General features: G+C 62.0%; 3 protein-coding genes across 7 annotated transcripts; 2 read left to right on the top strand and 1 right to left on the bottom strand.

Moving 5' to 3' along the window:
• The first annotated feature begins 4 nt into the window (after positions 1 to 4).
• On the top strand, positions 5 to 1611 carry LOC123607337 (protein PET100 homolog, mitochondrial). Its single transcript, XM_045496476.1, has 4 exons — positions 5 to 128; positions 866 to 952; positions 1121 to 1153; positions 1481 to 1611. The coding sequence occupies exons 1-4, from the start codon at positions 102 to 104 to the stop codon at positions 1562 to 1564; spliced, it is 231 nt and encodes a 76-aa protein (XP_045352432.1). The 5' UTR covers positions 5 to 101; the 3' UTR covers positions 1565 to 1611.
• PCP2 (Purkinje cell protein 2) lies at positions 1603 to 5366 on the bottom strand. Of its 3 annotated transcripts, XM_045496473.1 has the most exons (6): positions 5071 to 5366; positions 4045 to 4148; positions 3591 to 3613; positions 3403 to 3517; positions 2987 to 3111; positions 1603 to 1795 (listed from the first exon to the last, which is right to left on the bottom strand). In XM_045496473.1, the coding sequence occupies exons 1-6, from the start codon at positions 5127 to 5129 to the stop codon at positions 1676 to 1678; spliced, it is 546 nt and encodes a 181-aa protein (XP_045352429.1). In that variant the 5' UTR covers positions 5130 to 5366; the 3' UTR covers positions 1603 to 1675. The 3 variants fall into 3 exon arrangements, with proteins under 3 accessions (XP_045352429.1, XP_045352430.1, XP_045352431.1); XM_045496474.1 differs by lacking the exon at positions 3591 to 3613; XM_045496475.1 differs by lacking the exon at positions 3591 to 3613 and having other exon boundaries at positions 3403 to 3466; positions 5071 to 5360.
• Positions 5367 to 7305: 1939 nt separating this feature from the next.
• STXBP2 (syntaxin binding protein 2) lies at positions 7306 to 15621 on the top strand. 3 transcript variants are annotated; one of them, XM_045496470.1, is made up of 19 exons: positions 7308 to 7396; positions 8632 to 8681; positions 8920 to 9001; positions 9507 to 9583; positions 9744 to 9822; positions 9905 to 10008; positions 10414 to 10562; positions 10752 to 10836; positions 10926 to 11056; positions 11144 to 11251; positions 11570 to 11627; positions 11766 to 11831; positions 11943 to 12023; positions 12367 to 12505; positions 13031 to 13140; positions 14042 to 14137; positions 14798 to 14883; positions 14998 to 15155; positions 15479 to 15621. In XM_045496470.1, exons 1-19 carry the CDS (start codon positions 7360 to 7362, stop codon positions 15562 to 15564), a joined length of 1782 nt encoding a protein of 593 aa, XP_045352426.1. In that variant the 5' UTR covers positions 7308 to 7359; the 3' UTR covers positions 15565 to 15621. The 3 variants fall into 3 exon arrangements, with proteins under 3 accessions (XP_045352428.1, XP_045352426.1, XP_045352427.1); XM_045496471.1 differs by having other exon boundaries at positions 7309 to 7396; positions 8895 to 9001; XM_045496472.1 differs by lacking the exon at positions 14998 to 15155 and having other exon boundaries at positions 7306 to 7396.
• Positions 15622 to 17017: the final 1396 nt, after the last annotated feature.

The raw sequence follows: 17017 nt of genomic DNA, 5'->3' as shown, positions 1-17017 counted from the left end.
AATCAGCTTCAGTAGTGGAGCCCGCGAACGCCCAATGAGCTGCTGTCTTGCTGGAGGGTTGACCTTGGGCGGAAGCGGCTTTGTAGCCTAGGAGAAGCGAGATGGGGGTGAAGCTGGAGGTGTTTCGGGTCAGTGATCTTTGGAGCGGATGGGCGGCTGGGTTCTTCCCGGATCTGACGAGGAGGCTCAGAAAAGCGGGGATTCCAAGAGAGAGGGAAATCTGAGGAGACAGCTTCTGAGTTTTGAGAGGGGTCTTTAGGGTCGGAAGCCTAGAGGAGGGGGCGCCGGGTTAGGGGGCTCTGGGAGGGTTGGTGGGAGGAAGGACCTCTGAGAGGAGTGATCTGAGGAAGAGGTTCCAAGAAGGAAGGCTCCAGACGCTTGGGGAGCTCGTGGGGCTCTGGGTGGCATGTGTGTTTCTGATAGGGAGACGCCTATGTTTAGAGAAATAGACTAAATGTAAATAGTGAGGCCTCCTGGGTTTGGAGGTGTTTCAGAGATCCGACGAACGGGTGGGTAATGAGGCCTCGGGCAGATGCTTTTGATTGTAGTACGAACTTTTGTATTCTGAGTCGGGTGCGTGTGCGTGTATGTGTCTTTCTCTGAGAAGGAGTCTAACCCTAACCCTAACCCAGACTCGGAGGAGGCTTTGAGGTCTCTTAAATTATTACTATTATTATTATTATTAGGGGCCTAGGCTTTTAGGTGTGAGGCTTCTGTACCCTTGGTGGGAGTTCAGGGGTCCTTGGGGGTCCCGAGGAGGTCCCTGGCTCTGCGGGAGGATGGTCCTCCAGGCTCTGAGCAGCCTGTGCACACTGCGGAAGGGGTTTAATCCCTGGCTCTGCTCATTTACCCCCTGCCCTTCTAGATGACACTCTACCTCACCTTCCCTGTGGCTATGTTCTGGATTGCCAATCAGGCCGAGTGGTTTGAGGATTATGTCATACAGCGCAAGGTGGGCATAGACGAGAATATTCAGGGGCTCATTCCAGGGGTGGGGGAGAGCGTGGGGCACCAGCCTGCTGGGGAGCAATGTTTGCCTTCTACAAACCGACCCTGCCCTGGGTGGGGGGTCTCCGGAAGCTCCTGGCTCCTGCTTCCAGCTGTTACTTTGTCCCCACAGAGGGAGCTGTGGCCACCTGAGAAGGAGGACCAGGTAAGTAACATACTCTTCTGCCTCCTGAAGGGATGGGGGTGCCTGGGTCCCTGTGACCATAATGGGTTTGAGTGAAAATTTTACCCCCAGTCATGAAGAAGGAGAATTGAGAGCAGAGGGGCGTATGGTTTCCTTAGTGCCCTCTTCCTGAAGGATGAAACCGATCCCACTTAGACCTTGGTTGTAGTTGGCACAGGGCTTCCAGTGTAGATGATGAACTCTGAAGCTGTGGCCTAGGGGAGTAGGGGGCAGGCCGGGTGGTGGGATCGGGGTCCAGGCCCCTGAGGTGTGTGCCCTCTTCCCCCTTCCTTCCCGTTCCACCCCCAGCGCCGAGAGCTAGAAGAATTCAAAGAGAGGATACGGAAGCAGCGGGAGGAGAGACTCCTTCGTGCCGCCCAGCAGAGCTCCTGAGTCCTAGCCCCTCCACCCACCAAATAACACACACGCGGTTCCTTGTTTCTCGTGGAAGTGTTTTATTGTCTGCTTTTAGGGGCCAAGTAGGGCCCAGGACGTGTCAGGCCCTCAGGGGGCTTGGGTCTGGGGCTGGGGGCTGCTGTTCCGACGGAAGCTGAGAGCAGTCGGATCTTGAGGGGTGAGGAGGGGTTGGGGGCTGAGCGTCCCGGCTCGTTTCTGCATTCCGTCCTGCGGATGAAGAGGGGTCAGCGAGAGGGAGGAACTTTTCAAGTTTACTTACTTATTTTTACCGGAAAGACAGACAGTGCAAGTTGGGGAGGGCAGAGAAGAGGGGTCAGGGAGAGAGAGAATCCCAAGCAGGTTCCACACTGTCTGCGCAGAGGCCGATTCGGGGCACGAACCCATGAACCGCAAGATGATGACCGGAGCCAAAATCAAGAGTCAGACGCCTAACCGACTGAGCTGCCTAGTCGCCCCTTTTTTTAACTTTAAAAAAAAGTGTACATGTGTGCATGCCAGCGGGGGCGGGGGGTGGGGGCAGAGGGAGAGGGAGAATCTTAAGCAGGCTCCCATGCCCAGTGCAGAGCCCAACGGGCTCGATCTCATCACTGTGAGATCATGACCTGAGCTGAAATCAAGAGTCGGGGGCTTACGGAGGCTCTGGAAAGGGGGGCTCCCAAGAGCGAGGGAAATGACCGGCTAAGCATCTGACCTTGGCTCGGGTCATCATCTCACAGTTCGTGAGTCACAGCCCCACACCGGGCTCTGTGCCAACAGCTCAGAGTCTGGAGCCTGCTTGGGATTCTGTGTCTCCCTCTCTCTCTGCCCCTCCCTCGCTCGTGTTCTGTCTCTCTCCAAAATAAATAAACATTAAAAAAAATAGTCGAGGACTTAAACGACTGAACCACCCAGGCACCCCCATCTCCCAGCCTCTAGGCACCTTAGTTACTCAACACTTAGGGTGGTATTTGGGGTTTTGATCAGAACCCAGGCTGCTGTGATTTTGTGTGTCATAGACACGCAGGAGTGTATGGATGCGTGTGTCCTTGGTATGAGCGCCTGTGCCCTCTTCCTTGGCGGGAACTTCCCCAGGGAGGGGGGCTGTTCATTGTCCTCTCGGACACCCTGAGACATGGAGGCAGGAGTCACGAGTTCCAGCCATGGCTCTGACAGTAACGTGCCCCCGGCCTGACCTTGGGCCCCTCCCAGCCCCATCGGGGAGAGCCTTTGTCATCCCACCTGAAGCTGGGTATTGGATAGACCAGGGTCCTGTGACTGGCAGGGACACAGGGTGGCACTCTTACCAGGCACTCATCCCTAGGGGGCAGGTCATGGGTAGGTGAGGGTGAGGCCCCATTTCCTCCTGGCTGGGGGGTGGGAGGCAGGGTCTCGGCTTAGCCCCAGCAGGAGGTCACCTACCTTGGGGCCTATGGGCTGGAAGCCAGGCAGGGTGCTGACTGTCACACGCTGGTCATCCATACGGCGGCCCTGGGTACTGGCCAGCATGTCCATGAGACTGTCCATCTCGGGTGCAGGGCCACTCTCTGTGTTAAGCAGAGGCATGTGGGGATGCACGTATGCACAGACTGCAGGGGATGCGGCCCAGCTGCAGCCCCCAACCTGCCTCTTCACCCCCACTCGTGCTCTCTAGGAAACACGCTCGTCTCTCCCCCCCCCCCCCCCGCCCCGTCCCTTGCCCTGGGTTCCGAGGTGCTGTCGCAGATTCTTGCCCACGGGCCCCCCGGACGGCCACTTCCCCGTACCCCTACGGCCTGCCCTGTTCGTGCCCCCCCCAGACATCACACCGCTCCCATGCACCCCCTGCCCGCTCTCACGGCTCTCGGAGGCCGGGTCCGGCCCCGCCTGCAGTGAGCACCGCTGCTCCTCCATCCGGTCGCCCTGCACGTGGGTCAGCAGGTTGAAGAAGCCCTCCTGGTCTGGAGAGCCAGCCTGGGGGACAGACACGCTCAGTCCAGCCGGCCTCTCAGCTGGGAACCCCTCCCCTCCCCTCCCCGGCTCTCACCATGGTCCCGCCGACGTGCTGCTCTGCAGAGCTGCTCAGAATGAGACCTGAGCCTCCTTCCCGAGCCCGGCCCCCGCCCCAGGGGCCCGGCCAGCGGGGCCACTTCACGTGGTGCCGCCTCAAGGGAGAGGCTGCGGGTGCCGGCATCCTGACGTCCTAAATCGGGGCCTGACGGCAGGGGAGCCTGGGGGCTGGGATGCGGGCCAGGGAAACACACGAGGGGCTGCCCCCAAATCTGCATCTCCCACCTCACAGGGGTCGGCACTGAGAGCCCCGACCCCTGCCCTGGGGCTGGACTAGGCACGTGGACCCTCGTGCCCACCAGCACTTCCTCGGGCCGTGGCAACTGGGTCAGGGGTCCCAGGAGACCTGCCTGCTAATTAGGTGCCCTACAAACTAATTAGTCTTGTCATTCACAGGCCCTTGAGTTGGGGGGGTGTGGGGGTGTGCTTACCTTGACACAAGGGCCCGAGCTCCCGTCCACTTTCTCTTCCTGGTCCATCATGGTCCCCGCTCCCCTCCCCTGGGTCTCCCTCTCTGCTGGCCTCTAACCCGGCCCTGTGCCGGAGAAGGCTTTTTAAAAGATTGTGACGTGGGGAGAGTGGATACCCAGCCCCAAATCCCCAGCTCACGCCCCATCTGCTCCCACCCAGGCTTAAGCCCCATAAAGATGATCCAGATCATTGTTTTTGCAAAAGGATGCCAGTGCTGCTGTGGGGGTAGGAGGCAGGGGGACCCGGGTTTGGACTTCGCCCAGCAGGATTCACTGGGCCGCAGGGACTCTCAGGTGGGGCTCAACAGCAAGCCAGAGCAGTGTCCCCATGGTGGGGAGCGGGGGCTGGCTGGCCCCATCGGGAGAGCACGGGCCACCAGGGCGGCTCGGGCAGGATGTGGAGCCCCCAGTGGGAAGCAGTGCAGGATGGCATCAGCCTGCTGGAGGGGCAGTTGTCATCTGCAGGTGCTGGGGGAAGAAGCTGGACCCCAGGACCACTGAGGTGCTGCCAGGCAGACTGGCTCCTTCTGTGTCTCCAGGCCACGCCTCCTGGTCACTGGCCCTGGGTCCGGCTGCCCACTACAGGCCCCGAGACAAGAAGGTCTGGGATTTCCTGTCCTGCTGCCAGTGTCAGGTTGAGCTGTCTCCTGTGATCTGTCATCTCAGTGCCTGGGGACCGGAGGCAAGGAGGAAAGTCCCTGCCCCCTCCCCCAAGCAGCTATGGCTTTCTTTCAGTGCCCTGGGAGAGGATGCCACTGGGAGGGTGTCACTGGCACCCCATCCCCTCCCCAAGATGCCTTTCTGGAAACCAGTTAAGATTTCTTCTTGGAATAAATGGGCCACACTGTCCCCACACGTCCCTAAGCGCGCAGCTTGGTCCTCCTCCCCCAGGCAGCCCCCCCACCCACCCAGGGCCCACGTCTACACCCCCTCCACAGCCCCAAGTCCTGGATGCCAACAGGATGCTCTTCTCCTCCGCGGATGTACTGGTCTCCTGGAGCCGCCCTGACAAAGTCACAAACTGGGTGGCCGAGAGCAACAGACATTGTCGTACAGCCTGAAGTTGAGGTGTGGCAGCACCATGCTCTGGAACCTGTGTGTGTGTGTGTGTGTGTGTGTGTGTGTGTGTGTGTGTGTGTCCTTCCTTTCCTCTCCCCGGGTTCTGGTGGTTGCAGGCAGCCCTTGGTGTTCCCGGGCTGGGAGCTGCAGGACTTCAAAGTCTGCCTCTGTCATCACACGACATTCCTCTGTGTCCTTGTCTGCACAAGGCCGTCATAAGACAGGACACCAGTCACATTGCATAAAGGCCCACCCCTACTGCAGTGTGACCTCCTCTTAACTAATTGCATGCGCAACGACTCCATTTCCAAATAAGGTCACAATCTGAGGAACTAGAGGTTAGGGCTTCAACCTTTTTTGGTGGCGGAGGGTGGACAGGATATCATGCAGCCCATAAACAGCCGAGCACCCTGGTCACTCTCACAGTGTAGAGTAGGGGGTGGTAGGCCCTACAGACTTTCACCCCCAGGGGAAAGGCTGAGAGGCTGGGGTGGGGGGTCTCCCGGTCTCCCAACAACTCCCTTTGCCCCTGCAATCCATCCTTCCCCTCCGGAGCTGCAGGGACCCCCTCCTTCCCCTGCTCAGAACTCAACCTTGGCCTCCATTGTCCTCAGGAGACAACTCAAACACCTCCGAGTAATGGAATGTTCTAAAATCGGGGGTGGGTGCGCATCTCTGCATCTGCTACAAGGCATTGAATTGTCCAGTCTCAGTGACTGACGTGTGTGGTAGGTGAATGATTGCTCAATAAAGCTTTGAAAGAAAGAAAAAGAGAACAGGGAAGGGAGGAACAGAGGGAGGAAAAAATGAAAGAAAGCCCCAAAGCCCCACGTAGAGTAACCAGCCATCCCGGTTTGCCCGAGACCGTCCCAGTTTTAGGGCTGGAAGTCCTGTGTCCGGGGAACCTCTCAATCCCAGGCAAATCGGACTGGCTTAGTCCTATCTTGTCCCACGACAAGTGACAAGTCGAGCCCTCTGCAGTCCCTCCAAGCTCACCTCCCTCCCTCTGCCCCTCAAGACACACCCCCTGCTTCTCTCTGCCTGGACCGCTGCAGAGCTGCTTCGTGATGTCGTTCAGGTTAAATCTAGAGGCCACCCTGTCCGGGTACCCCTCTGGTGGAGAGAGTTATTGTCTCTCCCCCTTCCATTCAACTTTAAGCGCCACCTGGCAGACCGGAGAGTCATTCACTGCCACCTTTCCCGTGTAAGTGGCAAAGGGCCAGGCGCCAGACCAAGCCTCGAGAAACACGGCCAAATGAAGGACCCGGTTCTGGACTCTGCGTTCACACACGTGCATCACGCTTGACGCCCGGGACCTCTTTTGCACGGGTGCTGCTGCCTGTGCCCTCTGTGTGACAAGGTGGCCGCCCTTCGCTGGCGCACAGCAGGAGCAGGCCGCGAAATTTCAGGTCACACGTGAATCGCGTGTGTGTGTCAGCGTGCAAGGGGTTGAGCGTGCCTCCAAACCCACGAAGTCATCAGCCGATGAACGCGATGAGCAGCCTATCAGGGTGTGTGTGAGTGCCCCTGGTGAGGACCAGGCTATGTGACAGGCAGTCCTCCCGGGACAGAGTCCTGGGGTTCAGATCCCAGCGGGCCTGTTCGTCACGTGGCCTTGGACAAGGGCCCTGCTGAGCCGCGGCTTCGCCGTCTATACCGCACTCCCGCCCCCCCCCCCCCGTCAGGGTTTCTGAGGGGACTGGGTGAGACTCTGGCACGGGCCCTTGGCACACAGTAGGTGCTGGCTTAGCCTCAAGCCTCCCTCCAGGCCTCCTCCTGAGTTTATCAAATGCTGTCCAGCCGGCTGCTGCACCCTGGGGGACGGAAGGCAAGTGGGTCACAGGCGTATGGCCCCCGCGGCGCCGGCTGGGCACACAGCCTCCGTCAACCACGGAGAAACTTCTGGCAGGGTGGTGGCTGTGTCTCGGGAAGATTAAAGCGTTGCTCCCCGGCGATCCCGCGCTCTCGCCGCACACGAGCAGGGAAGGTGCGTCTGAGCTCACGTCGGTGCGCGTCGTCGGGGTGTGCCCCTCGAGGGACTTCACACGCGTCTGCGGGGGACACACCGGCCGGCTCGGCGAGGCACACACCTTCCTCCCCGAGGACCGAGGGGGGGCGGGGCCGGCCCAGCAGGGCGGGGTCCACGTGGGTGACGCGCGGGGCCACGCCCCCACCTTGGGACAGACCCGGAAGCGGCCGTGGCGCCCCTGGGGGAAGATGGCGCCCTCGGGGCTGAAGGCGGTGGTGGGGGAAAGTGAGTGCGTCTCCCGGGGGGCGGGGGCCAGGGGCGCACGAACCCTGGGACTCGGGCGGCGGGGACCTGGCGGCCGGGCTGGGCGTCGAGCACCTGATCCTCGAGGGGGCGGGCGGGACCTTGGTCCTGCGGGGCGTCCCCGCTCTCCGGTGCCGGAGCGGAACAAAGTTGGGAGGCTGGGCTCCGGGGGCTCAAGGGGACCGGGCTAGGGGTGGCCGTAGACAGGCACCAGGGCTCGCACTCCTGGACCCCCTAGGGTGCCGGCAGGGAGAGGGCACAACTGGACGTCCAGACTGCCGCGTCTCTGAGCCTGGCAAAGTCCGGGGGGGCTGGACTCTTGGGCTGGGGCCGGGCTGGGTGCGCTGGTCGACGACCCCAGGTGGTGTGAGAGCTCAGGGGACGTGGTCAGGCCGATGCCCAGGCCCAGGGGTGAGGGACCCCGGGTCCCCCACGATCCTCATGCGGCGTGGGGACTCGGGCGACTGGGCCGCGTGGGTCTGGGATCTTGGGAGAGGGGTGGAGGTCGTCCCCTCCCCCACCTCGGGTAGTTCCGGCCTCAGCACCTCCTTCCTGCTCCTTCCGCCCTGTCGGTCCTGATAACAGTGGACGTGACCCTGTGGGCAGGCGCGGCCGCCCTGTCCCTTCTCCCTCCTCCCCCCGCTAGGCAGGGCCGACTGTGGCTCAAACCCCAGCACCCCAAGCAACAATCGGAGCCTTCTGCACAGGGGTAATGCGGAGAGGGGAAACCATTGGTTCCATTTTACAGATGAGGGAACTGAGGCTGGAGGTCGGGCGATGGGGTGACCGCAGCTAGGCCCGTCTCAGAGCAGGGAGCCAGGGGTTCTTCAGGGAAACCGATGGAGGTGGGGCGGGGGTCTGGCTGCAACGTCCCCACCCAGAGAACGCGAGGTTGTCCGATGGGGAGGCGAGATCCGGCTCTGGAGGGAGGTGGACCGTATGTGAGCGCTGGCTTCTCAGTTATTTGTTCATCTGACGCGTATTTATTGAGTGGCCACTTAGCCACTTGGGGCTGCGGGTGCTTAGACTAGTCACTTGTTCTCTCAACGTGTTTCCCTGCCTGTAAACCGGGGGTGACACCAGGGGTGACCTCACAAGACTGAGGACAGAAGTAAACAGGAGTGGAGGTGGAGGCCCAGCCCCGACGCCCAGAAGGCTCGGGGGCTTGTCGGGGCCAGAGAACCCAGCATCCTGAGCCCACCCTACTTCCCCTGCAGAAATTCTGAGCGGAGTCATCCGGAGTGTCAAAAAGGATGGCGAGTGGAAGGTGCGGGGTTGGCAGAATGCCTTGTCCAGGCCCCTGTGGGGGGCCCTGACTGTGGGACCCACAAGAACTCTGGGAGGAGGCTGCTGGTCCCTGGGGTGGGGGTGGGTGGGGGGTCCTGGGTCCTCCCATCCAGCCAGCTCGTGCAGCCGCCGGCCCTGCTCACACTACCCCAGCCCCACCGCAGCCTCTCCTGCCCGCTCCTCTGTCCATCAGTCCGTCTGTCCATCCGTCCGGACAGGTACTCATCATGGACCACCCGAGCATGCGTATCCTGTCTTCTTGCTGCAAGATGTCAGACATCCTGGCTGAGGGCATTACTAGTGAGTGGACACCCCCACCCCAATGCTGCCCAGATGGGACCTAAAGTATTGGATCCCCTAAAATTGTTCAGAACTCCCAAGTGTGCAGCACCCTGCATAGACAGCCCTTCCCCCTCCTCGGTATGGGAGCCTGTGGCAGGCGGACCTCCCGTGCAGGACTCCCCAGCTGCGACTCCTAAGGGGTCAGCCTCCCTGACTCTGCACCCCCTGTGTGTGGAACCCCGTGTAGGACCCCAGGGTGAACTCAGTGTGAGCCTCTCGGAGCGTGTAACTTTCTGTGGGGGATCCCTGGGAGCCTGGCCGTGAACTGAGACGTGCAGAACCCTGCCCAGTAACTCTTAGCTGTGTGACCCACGGGCAGGTACCTCCCCTTTAGGTGCCGAGGGAGTACAGCATCCCCTGCCCTAGCATCCAGCCCTCTTGCCCATGTGTCCAACTCTCCCGAGTCTGAGAAGCTCTGTGAACCCTGGCCCCAATGCCAATGTCCCTTTCTCTGTTCTACTAGTTGTCGAAGACATTAACAAACGGCGAGAACCTGTCCCCAGTTTGGAGGCCATCTATTTGCTCAGCCCCACAGAGAAGGTGCCTATGCGAGCTAGTGTGTGTGTGTGTGTGTGTGTGTGTACACATGCCTCTATGCGTGTGTGCGCATGTGTTGGGGGACAGGCAGTGGCTGGGGGGCCGGGGCAGGGGTCCGGAGGCGGGGCAGGGCCAGGCTTGGACAATGTCCTGCCTTCCCCAGTCAGTGCAGGCCCTGATAGCAGACTTCCGGGGGACCCCGACCTTCACCTACAAAGCAGCACACGTCTTCTTCACTGACAGTGAGTGCCGCGGGCTGGGGGCCGGGGGGGTGTCGGGGCGTAGAGGCCGCTCTGGCCTGATGCCCCCGCTCGCTCACCCCAGCCTGCCCGGAGCCCCTGTTCAGTGAGCTGGGCCGCTCCCGCCTAGCAAAGGTGGTGAAGACACTGAAGGAGATCGACCTGGCCTTCCTCCCCTACGAGGCCCAGGTACAGCCCAAGCTAGTCCAGTGCTGGGGGTGTGGGGAGGGGGGTAGTCCTTGATCAAACGTCCTGGGTCCCCTCAGAAACGGACACTGAAACAAGGAAAGGGGACATCAGGTCACAAAGGAAAGCAACGGAGTTCCTACCACCATGGGCGCCTGGAGTTCTGTCCCTAGGGGCAGCATAGAGCACACCTCCGAGGGGTCCTGCCCATGGGGGAGGGGGCTGGGTATATCTCCGCCTCCTGTTGGTTGGAAGCCGCCCCAGGCCTGTCCCCCGCCCCCCGCACCCCCACCAGGGCAGAGCAGAGCAGGGAGAGCAGGGAAGCCGCAGGGGGCGGCGGGTGCTGGAGGCTGCGAGCTGGCCAGGTGTGTGCCCACAGCGGCGGCCCTGGCACCTGTGCCCTCGTAGGTGTTCTCCCTGGACGCCCCCCACAGCACCTACAACCTCTACTGCCCCTTCCGCGCGGGGGAGCGGGCGCGGCAGATCGAGGCCCTGGCCCAGCAGATCGCCACACTGTGTGCCACGCTGCAGGAGTACCCGGCCATCCGCTACCGCAAGTGGGGACCCCAGCCCAAGGCCACCCCCGGCCCTGACCCCATCCCACGCGCAGCCTGGAACCTCACTTTTGACCCCCGTCCTGGTCCTCACCCGCACCCGACTCCCATCCCTAATCCCATCCTTGACCTCCAGCACGTGCCCGGCCCTCCCCAAGCCTGAGCCCCCTTGTCTGCCCACCCCACCCCCAGGGGCCCAGAGGACACAGCTCAGCTGGCCCACGCCGTCCTGGCCAAGCTGAATGCCTTCAAGGCGGACACTCCCAGTCTGGGCGAGGTGAGGGGGCGTGCTGGGGAGGTGGGGGTGAAGCCCCAGCCAAGGGTGATGGGGTCAGTGTCCTCACCCCTGCCAACCCCCCTTCCCAGGGCCCTGAAAAAACCCGCTCACAGCTACTAATTGTGGACCGGGCGGCGGACCCTGTGTCCCCTCTGCTGCATGAGCTGACGTTCCAGGCCATGGCCTATGACCTGCTGGACATCCAACAGGACACGTACAGGTGGGCGGACCCCAGAAACACCGTCCGCCCATCACCACCTGGGTCCCTGGCCCTCAGCGAGCCGCCCTGACCCTCTGTGTCCCGCAGGTACGAGACCACAGGGCTGAGTGAGGCCCGCGAGAAAGCCGTGCTGCTGGACGAGGACGATGACCTGTGGGTAGAGCTTCGGCACATGCACATCGCCGACGTGTCCAAGTGCGTGCACGCGGCGGCGGGCGCCGAGGGTGCGGGCCGCTCTGTCCTGTGCTCCCCGCCCATGTCCCCACTCCCATCCCCTCCTCCCCGTCGTGGGCCAGGTGCGTAGCCTTTGGCTCTGGGAGAGCCCCCCCCACCACGAGCCACTGCTCTCAACCGGGCTCCTCAACGTGGGCTGGCACATGGCCTGGTACAGGGACGCGTGTCCCTTGGCTCCCATCCCCCCGGGCTGTGTGACCCCCCCCCTCCCCCAACTGCCGTCAAACCACAGCCTTGGCGCCAGCCCTCAACCTCATCCCTGCCCGCTGTCACCGCCAGGAGGGTCACGGAGCTCCTGAAGACGTTCTGTGAGAGCAAGAGGCTGACCACCGACAAGGTAGGGGCAGGCCTGCGTCGGGATGGGCAGGACAGTGCCCTGCCCCCACAGAGAGGGGCGGGGCCCCAATCTGTTTGCGGCGTCTGGAGTGGGATCTGGGGTGGGCAGGGCGGGGCCTCACGGCCTCCCTGTCCCCAGGCCAACATCAAAGACCTGTCCCACATCCTGAAAAAGATGCCTCAATACCAGAAGGAGCTGAACAAGGTGAGCGCGGGGGCGGGAGAAACCGGCCCCTCCCCCTCTGGCGCCAGACTCCTGGCTGGGTCTCAGTGCCTGTTACCCCCAACTCCCACATCCCCACCCTCCACCCCGCAGTATTCTACGCACCTGCATTTGGCCGACGACTGCATGAAGCACTTCAAGGGTTCGGTGGAGAAGCTGTGCGCTGTGGAGCAGGTGGGCGTGGGCCTGGGGCAGGGGGCGGGGCCTCGGGGAGGCGGGCCTGTCGTGTGGGGGCCGGGTCTGCAGGGGAGGAGCCTTGTAGGGGTGTGGCCTGCGAGAGGGGTGGATCCCGTGCAGAGGCCGGCCTGGCACTTGGGTGTGACCCTGTGGGCAGGTGCATAGAGAGGTAGGACCCGGGGTTGGGGCCTGTGGAGAGGTGGGGCCTTGTGAGGGGCGGGACCTGTTGACGGACAGGGATGAAATCTTCGGAGACCCGGTAGTAGGATGAAGCGGGTCCCCAGGGTGCTGCCGAGAACCCTGCGGGTGTCCCAGCCCTGGCCCCGCCCCCGGCCCGCAGGACTTGGCCATGGGCTCAGATGCAGAGGGTGAGAAGATCAAGGACGCCATGAAGCTCATCGTGCCCGTGCTGCTGGACGCGGCGGTGCCAGCCTATGACAAGATCCGGGCCCTGTTGCTCTACATCCTTCTGCGGAACGGTGGGCTGGGGGAGGGCCCCCGGACACCCCCGTCCACTGGGGTCTGTAATGATCCTGGGATTGTCTCTACCCCATAATTTCCTTGACCTTGGGCCGCCTCCACTCCCCAAGCACACTGGACCCCGCAGATACCCCTCTCGACCCTGGGAACCCCCCTCCGTTAACCTAGGGGAACTTTGATTGACACGAGGGCTCCACTGACACAGGGACCCCCACATCTATGACTCCTCCGAACTTAGCCCCCTCAACTAATTCCAGAGGTTCCCCCATCTGGCCTCTCTGGGATCTCCATCCAGAATTCTGGGATCCTCCTAGCACCTGCCCCAGAGGCTCCCTCGGTCCTGAGGACCACCCCCCCACCCCACCCCAAATGCAGGATGCCCCCATCACAGTCTGGGGACCTCCTTCCGCCACCACCCAGGAGCCCCATGGCCACCTCTGTCCCCCCCCGCCCTCCCCAAGCCGGCCCCCCTCATGAGAATCCCATCTACAGGGGCCCCTCCCTCCCCCGTCCTCTTCCTCCAGGTGTGAGTGAGGAGAATCTGGCCAAGCTGATCCAGCATGCCAACGTGCAGGCACACAGCAGCCTCATCCGGAACCTAGAGCTGCTGGGGGGCACGGTCACCAACCCCGGGGTATGCCGGGAGCAGGCTGTGGGTCAGAGACTGGGCAGGAAGCAAATGTGGGTGTGGGGAGGGGGGGTGCCCGTGAGAGTCAGAACCTGGGTCCCGGGGGGCGGAGGGCACATCATCGGGGCCAGGGCACAGGGTTTGGTGTGGCTCTTAGAGAGGTCTGTGCAGAATCAGGTCTGGGACCGGCGGGCCCCACAGCTGTCATCAGTCTTGGGTCACATGATAAGCAGGGCGGCGAGGTGTAGTCAGAACCTTGGCCCCGGTGATGGAGTGGGGTGGGGTGTGTGGCCTGAGGCCCTGGTGGGCAGACAGCAGGGTCTCGAGCATTGGGATCAGGGCACACAGTTGACCCCGGTCTCTTGGAGGTCTTGGACGACCTCCCACCCAAAACACACACTCAGCAGCCTCCTGCGCCCAGCTGCCTGCCCAGCCGCTCCTGTCTCCCTCTGGCCTTATGTGTCCCTACCTCCCTGACCCTGCCTCCACTGCCGGGGAGGCTCTCGTGTCCCCCTCGCCTGTCCCTCATCCCCCTCCCAGCCCCTGTCTGTCGCCCTGTGCCCACTTCCTGGCTCCCGTTTTCTCATCCCCACCTCCTCTCCTTGTCTTTCTCTCTGCCCCATCGCTTGGTCTCATTTCATCCGTATTTCTCTCTCTCTCTCTCTCTCTCTCATTTTCTCTCCTCTCCCTCCCTCCCTTTTCCTTCCCTCTTTCTCCCTCTCCCTGTCCCTTTCTCCTTCTCTCTCTTTCTTCCCTGTCTCTCTGCTCCTCTGTTCCATTTCTCCATCTTTTTCTCCAGCCCTTCCCCCAAGCCAGACAAGCCCCAGCCCCATGTGTGACCCGCCTCCTTCTCCCCCATCCTCCCACTGTCCCACCACTCCCCCCTCCATCCCACCACCACCTGTAGGGCTCTGGGACCTCAAGTCGGCTAGAACGGAGGGAGCGCCTGGAGCCCACCTATCAGTTATCCCGCTGGACCCCAGTCATCAAGGACGTGATGGAGGTACCACTGGTGGGGCCTGACCTCCCCCTGTGCCCCCCCACCCCCGCCAAGTCCTGCCCTTGACCAGGTGGGGGCTCAGTCCTCTTCATGTCATGGTGCTAAGCCTCAGGGCTTAAGGGAATATCCCTCATTATGGGCATCCCTCTGGCATCCGATCTGCTCTGCCAGGGGAGTGTCCCAAGCTGGCATCCAAGTAATTGGGACCAGATGGGCACCTCGTGGGGGAGCTCCATTTCCTATCCAACCGCTGGCTCCTTCTTGTGTCCCCCTCTATTCTCTTCCCCTGCTGTCCCCACCAAAAGTCCCCTTGCTCCCCCTTAACCCTCCCCACCACCTGGCCCTGCCCATCCTGGGGGCGCAAAACAGCAACAACAAAAAGGACCAGGCCAAGGGGCCTGCCTCCTGCCTGCTGTTCCTCTGGAACCTGGTACCTCTCCCCACTCAGGGGCCCAGCAGGCCTCCCCCTCCCACCCCTATGGACTCTGGAGCCTGGACTCCTGGGTCCCCAAGGAACTGCAGATACAGACTTCTGGGTCCCCAAAGGCTAGAGATACAGATGGGGGCTCCTGTCTGCCAGGATCTTGGCCCTTGAACAAACCCGGGGGAGGGGGGCTCCAGACCCCAGGCCCCATCACCTGAGGCTCCCTCTGTGGCCCCCAGGATGCCCTGGAGGACCGGCTGGACAGAAAGCTGTGGCCCTTTGTGTCCGACCCCGCCCCCACCTCCAGCTCCCAGGCTGCAGTCAGGTGAGGGCCCCAGGGGACACCCCCCCACCCCCGCCCATGTTGGCTGAGGGTTGTGAGGGCGGGCGGAGAGTCTCCTGCCCGGAGACTGACCTCTGCCCTCCTCCCCCTGCACAGTGCCCGCTTCGGCCACTGGCACAAGAACAAGGCCGGTTTGGAGGCACGGGCGGGGCCCCGGCTCATCATCTATGTCATGGGCGGCGTGGCCATGTCAGAGATGAGGGCCGCCTATGAGGTGACCAGGGCCACCGATGGCAAGTGGGAGGTGCTCATTGGTGAGCAGCCGGGACTGGGGTCCCTGGGTGCTGGGGCTGGACTCCTAGGTGCCTTGGAGGAAGGTGGGGGGCTGACAGCTGGACTCCCAGCTGCGTCCCCAAAGCCTGGAGCCCACGCAGGGCTTCAACCTGCCTGTATCCTGAGCTTCCCGGGGGCTGGCGCCGGGGCTGGGCCTCCCAGGGAGGGGGTCACCTGCAGGCCAGACCCCTGTGTTTCTAAGGACCCCTGTGTCCTCAGAATCAGAGGCTGCTTTCCCAAGGACCTCAGCTGGGGGTCCTGAGACAGTGCGTCCCCCCCACCCCAACCCTCCCTTACTGTCCAGGCTCCTCACACATCCTCACTCCAACCCGCTTCCTGGATGACCTCAAGACGCTGGACCAGAAGCTGGAGGACGTTGCCCTGCCCTGACCCGCTCCCCCTCCCCCTCCCCTTCCAGAGAAATAAAATCCTCCCTTCTCTCTGCCAGCCAGTGCCCACCTCGCCTTCTTTCCGAGGGAGCCGTATTGGGCCAGCCTCCCGTGGGCCCGCCTCCCCGACCTGTGTCTCAGGACCCAGGACCCAGGACTCATCCCGCCAGATGGCATCTTAAGCCGGGGCCAAGGTTAAGGATTGGGCTCGGTTTGAACACTGGCTCCTTGGCCGACCTGCTGGCTTCTCCGTGCATCCAAACATCGGGGCCAGTGACGGCAGCAGCTTTGCAGAGGAGATAAGGGACGGGGCCAGAAAGCTGATAGCAAAACAGTGTGGCAGCTGCTGTTCCTCCACTTGGCGGCTCTGATGGGACTCTTAGTGTTATTAAGCAGAACGGACCCTGCATCCTGCCCCCCCACCCCCCGCCCCCCCCGGGAACTGTCTTCCTGAGACCTGGAGCCGTACGAGGCTTGGGGGCTTCTCTGGCTCCTGGGATCAGAGTCGTCTTCGGTGGGAGGACAGGCACACAGCAAACCGTGCCCGCTTCCCACCCCGGAGTTAGAACTCTGCTCATCGTCCTCCCCCCCCCGCCCGGGGTGTTCAGAGGGTACACGAGTGTGACAGGGCCACCATAGCCAAGTACCACATTCTGGGTGACTTAAACACCAGAAATGTATTCTCTCGCGGTTCTGGAGGCTGGAAGTCCGAGGTCAAGGTGTCGGCTGAGGCCTCGCACCTTGACAAGTAGATCCCTAGATGCCATCTTTTCCCTGTGTCCTCACATGGTTATTCACCTGCTTGTCTGTGTCCTAATCTCCTCTTATAAGGACACCAGTCATATTGGGTTAAGGCCCACCCTAATGACCTCATTTTAACCTAATTATCCCGTAAAAGACTCTGTCTCCAAATGCAGTCACATTCTGAGGTCCTGGGGGCTAGGACTTCAACATGAATTTTGGGCGGATACAATTCAGCCCGTAACACTCAGCCGAAAGGAGAAACGGGTCTCACAGCGTGAATAGGACACGTGGTGACCGTTCTCTCTGGGGCACAGATGCAGAGCCAGGTGGACAGCAAGCAGAGGGGGCTGTGGGAGCCCAGAGGATACCCTAATCCACCCAGTCTGGGGGCAGTCAAGAAGGGCTTCCTGGAGGAAGGGGAAGTCTGAGTTGAGAATGGAAGGAGGAGTCAGGAGCACCTGGGTGGCTCAGTCAGTACAGCGTCTGACTTCGGCTCAGGTTGTGATCTCGCGGGTCGTGGGCTTGAGCCCCGCGTCGGGCTCTCTGCTGTCAGTGCGGAGCCCGCTTTGGATCCTCTGTCCAGCAACACCCCCTCCCTTGCCCCTCCCCTACTCACACTCTCAAAAGTAAACATAAAAATAAAAAAAAAAAAGGAGTCAGGGAAGGGAGGGAGGGAGGGCGCCCGGACACAAAGGCAAGAGATTGAGACG

Source organism: Leopardus geoffroyi, chromosome A2 (assembly GCF_018350155.1).
Source record: "Leopardus geoffroyi isolate Oge1 chromosome A2, O.geoffroyi_Oge1_pat1.0, whole genome shotgun sequence".
In the NCBI taxonomy this organism is placed as follows: Eukaryota; Metazoa; Chordata; class Mammalia; order Carnivora; family Felidae; genus Leopardus; species Leopardus geoffroyi.
Note: the sequence above shows the minus strand (reverse complement) of the source record. Positions and strands in the feature narration are given on the sequence as shown.

Bases quoted from the DNA above. Each gene is read 5' to 3' on its own strand.
- LOC123607337 (XM_045496476.1), top strand. From the start codon at position 102: ATGGGGGTGAAGCTGGAGGTGTTTCGG. The intron at 129-865 runs GTCAGTGATCTT...CTGCCCTTCTAG, and splicing joins TGAAGCTGGAGGTGTTTCGG to ATGACACTCTACCTCACCTT. The intron at 1,154-1,480 runs GTAAGTAACATA...TTCCACCCCCAG, and splicing joins CACCTGAGAAGGAGGACCAG to CGCCGAGAGCTAGAAGAATT.
- STXBP2 (XM_045496470.1), top strand. From the start codon at position 7,360: ATGGCGCCCTCGGGGCTGAAGGCGGTGGTGGGGGAAA. The intron at 10,009-10,413 runs GTACAGCCCAAG...GTGCCCTCGTAG, and splicing joins TCCTCCCCTACGAGGCCCAG to GTGTTCTCCCTGGACGCCCC. The intron at 11,057-11,143 runs GTGGGCGGACCC...TGTGTCCCGCAG, and splicing joins ATCCAACAGGACACGTACAG to GTACGAGACCACAGGGCTGA.
- PCP2 (XM_045496473.1), bottom strand. From the start codon at position 5,129: ATGTCTGTTGCTCTCGGCCACCCAGTTTGTGACTTTGTCAGGGCGGCT. The intron at 4,149-5,070 runs GTACATCCGCGG...TCTCCGGCACAG, and splicing joins AGGGCGGCTCCAGGAGACCA to GGCCGGGTTAGAGGCCAGCA. The intron at 3,518-3,590 runs GTGAGAGCCGGG...TCTGTCCCCCAG, and splicing joins AGCACGTCGGCGGGACCATG to GCTGGCTCTCCAGACCAGGA.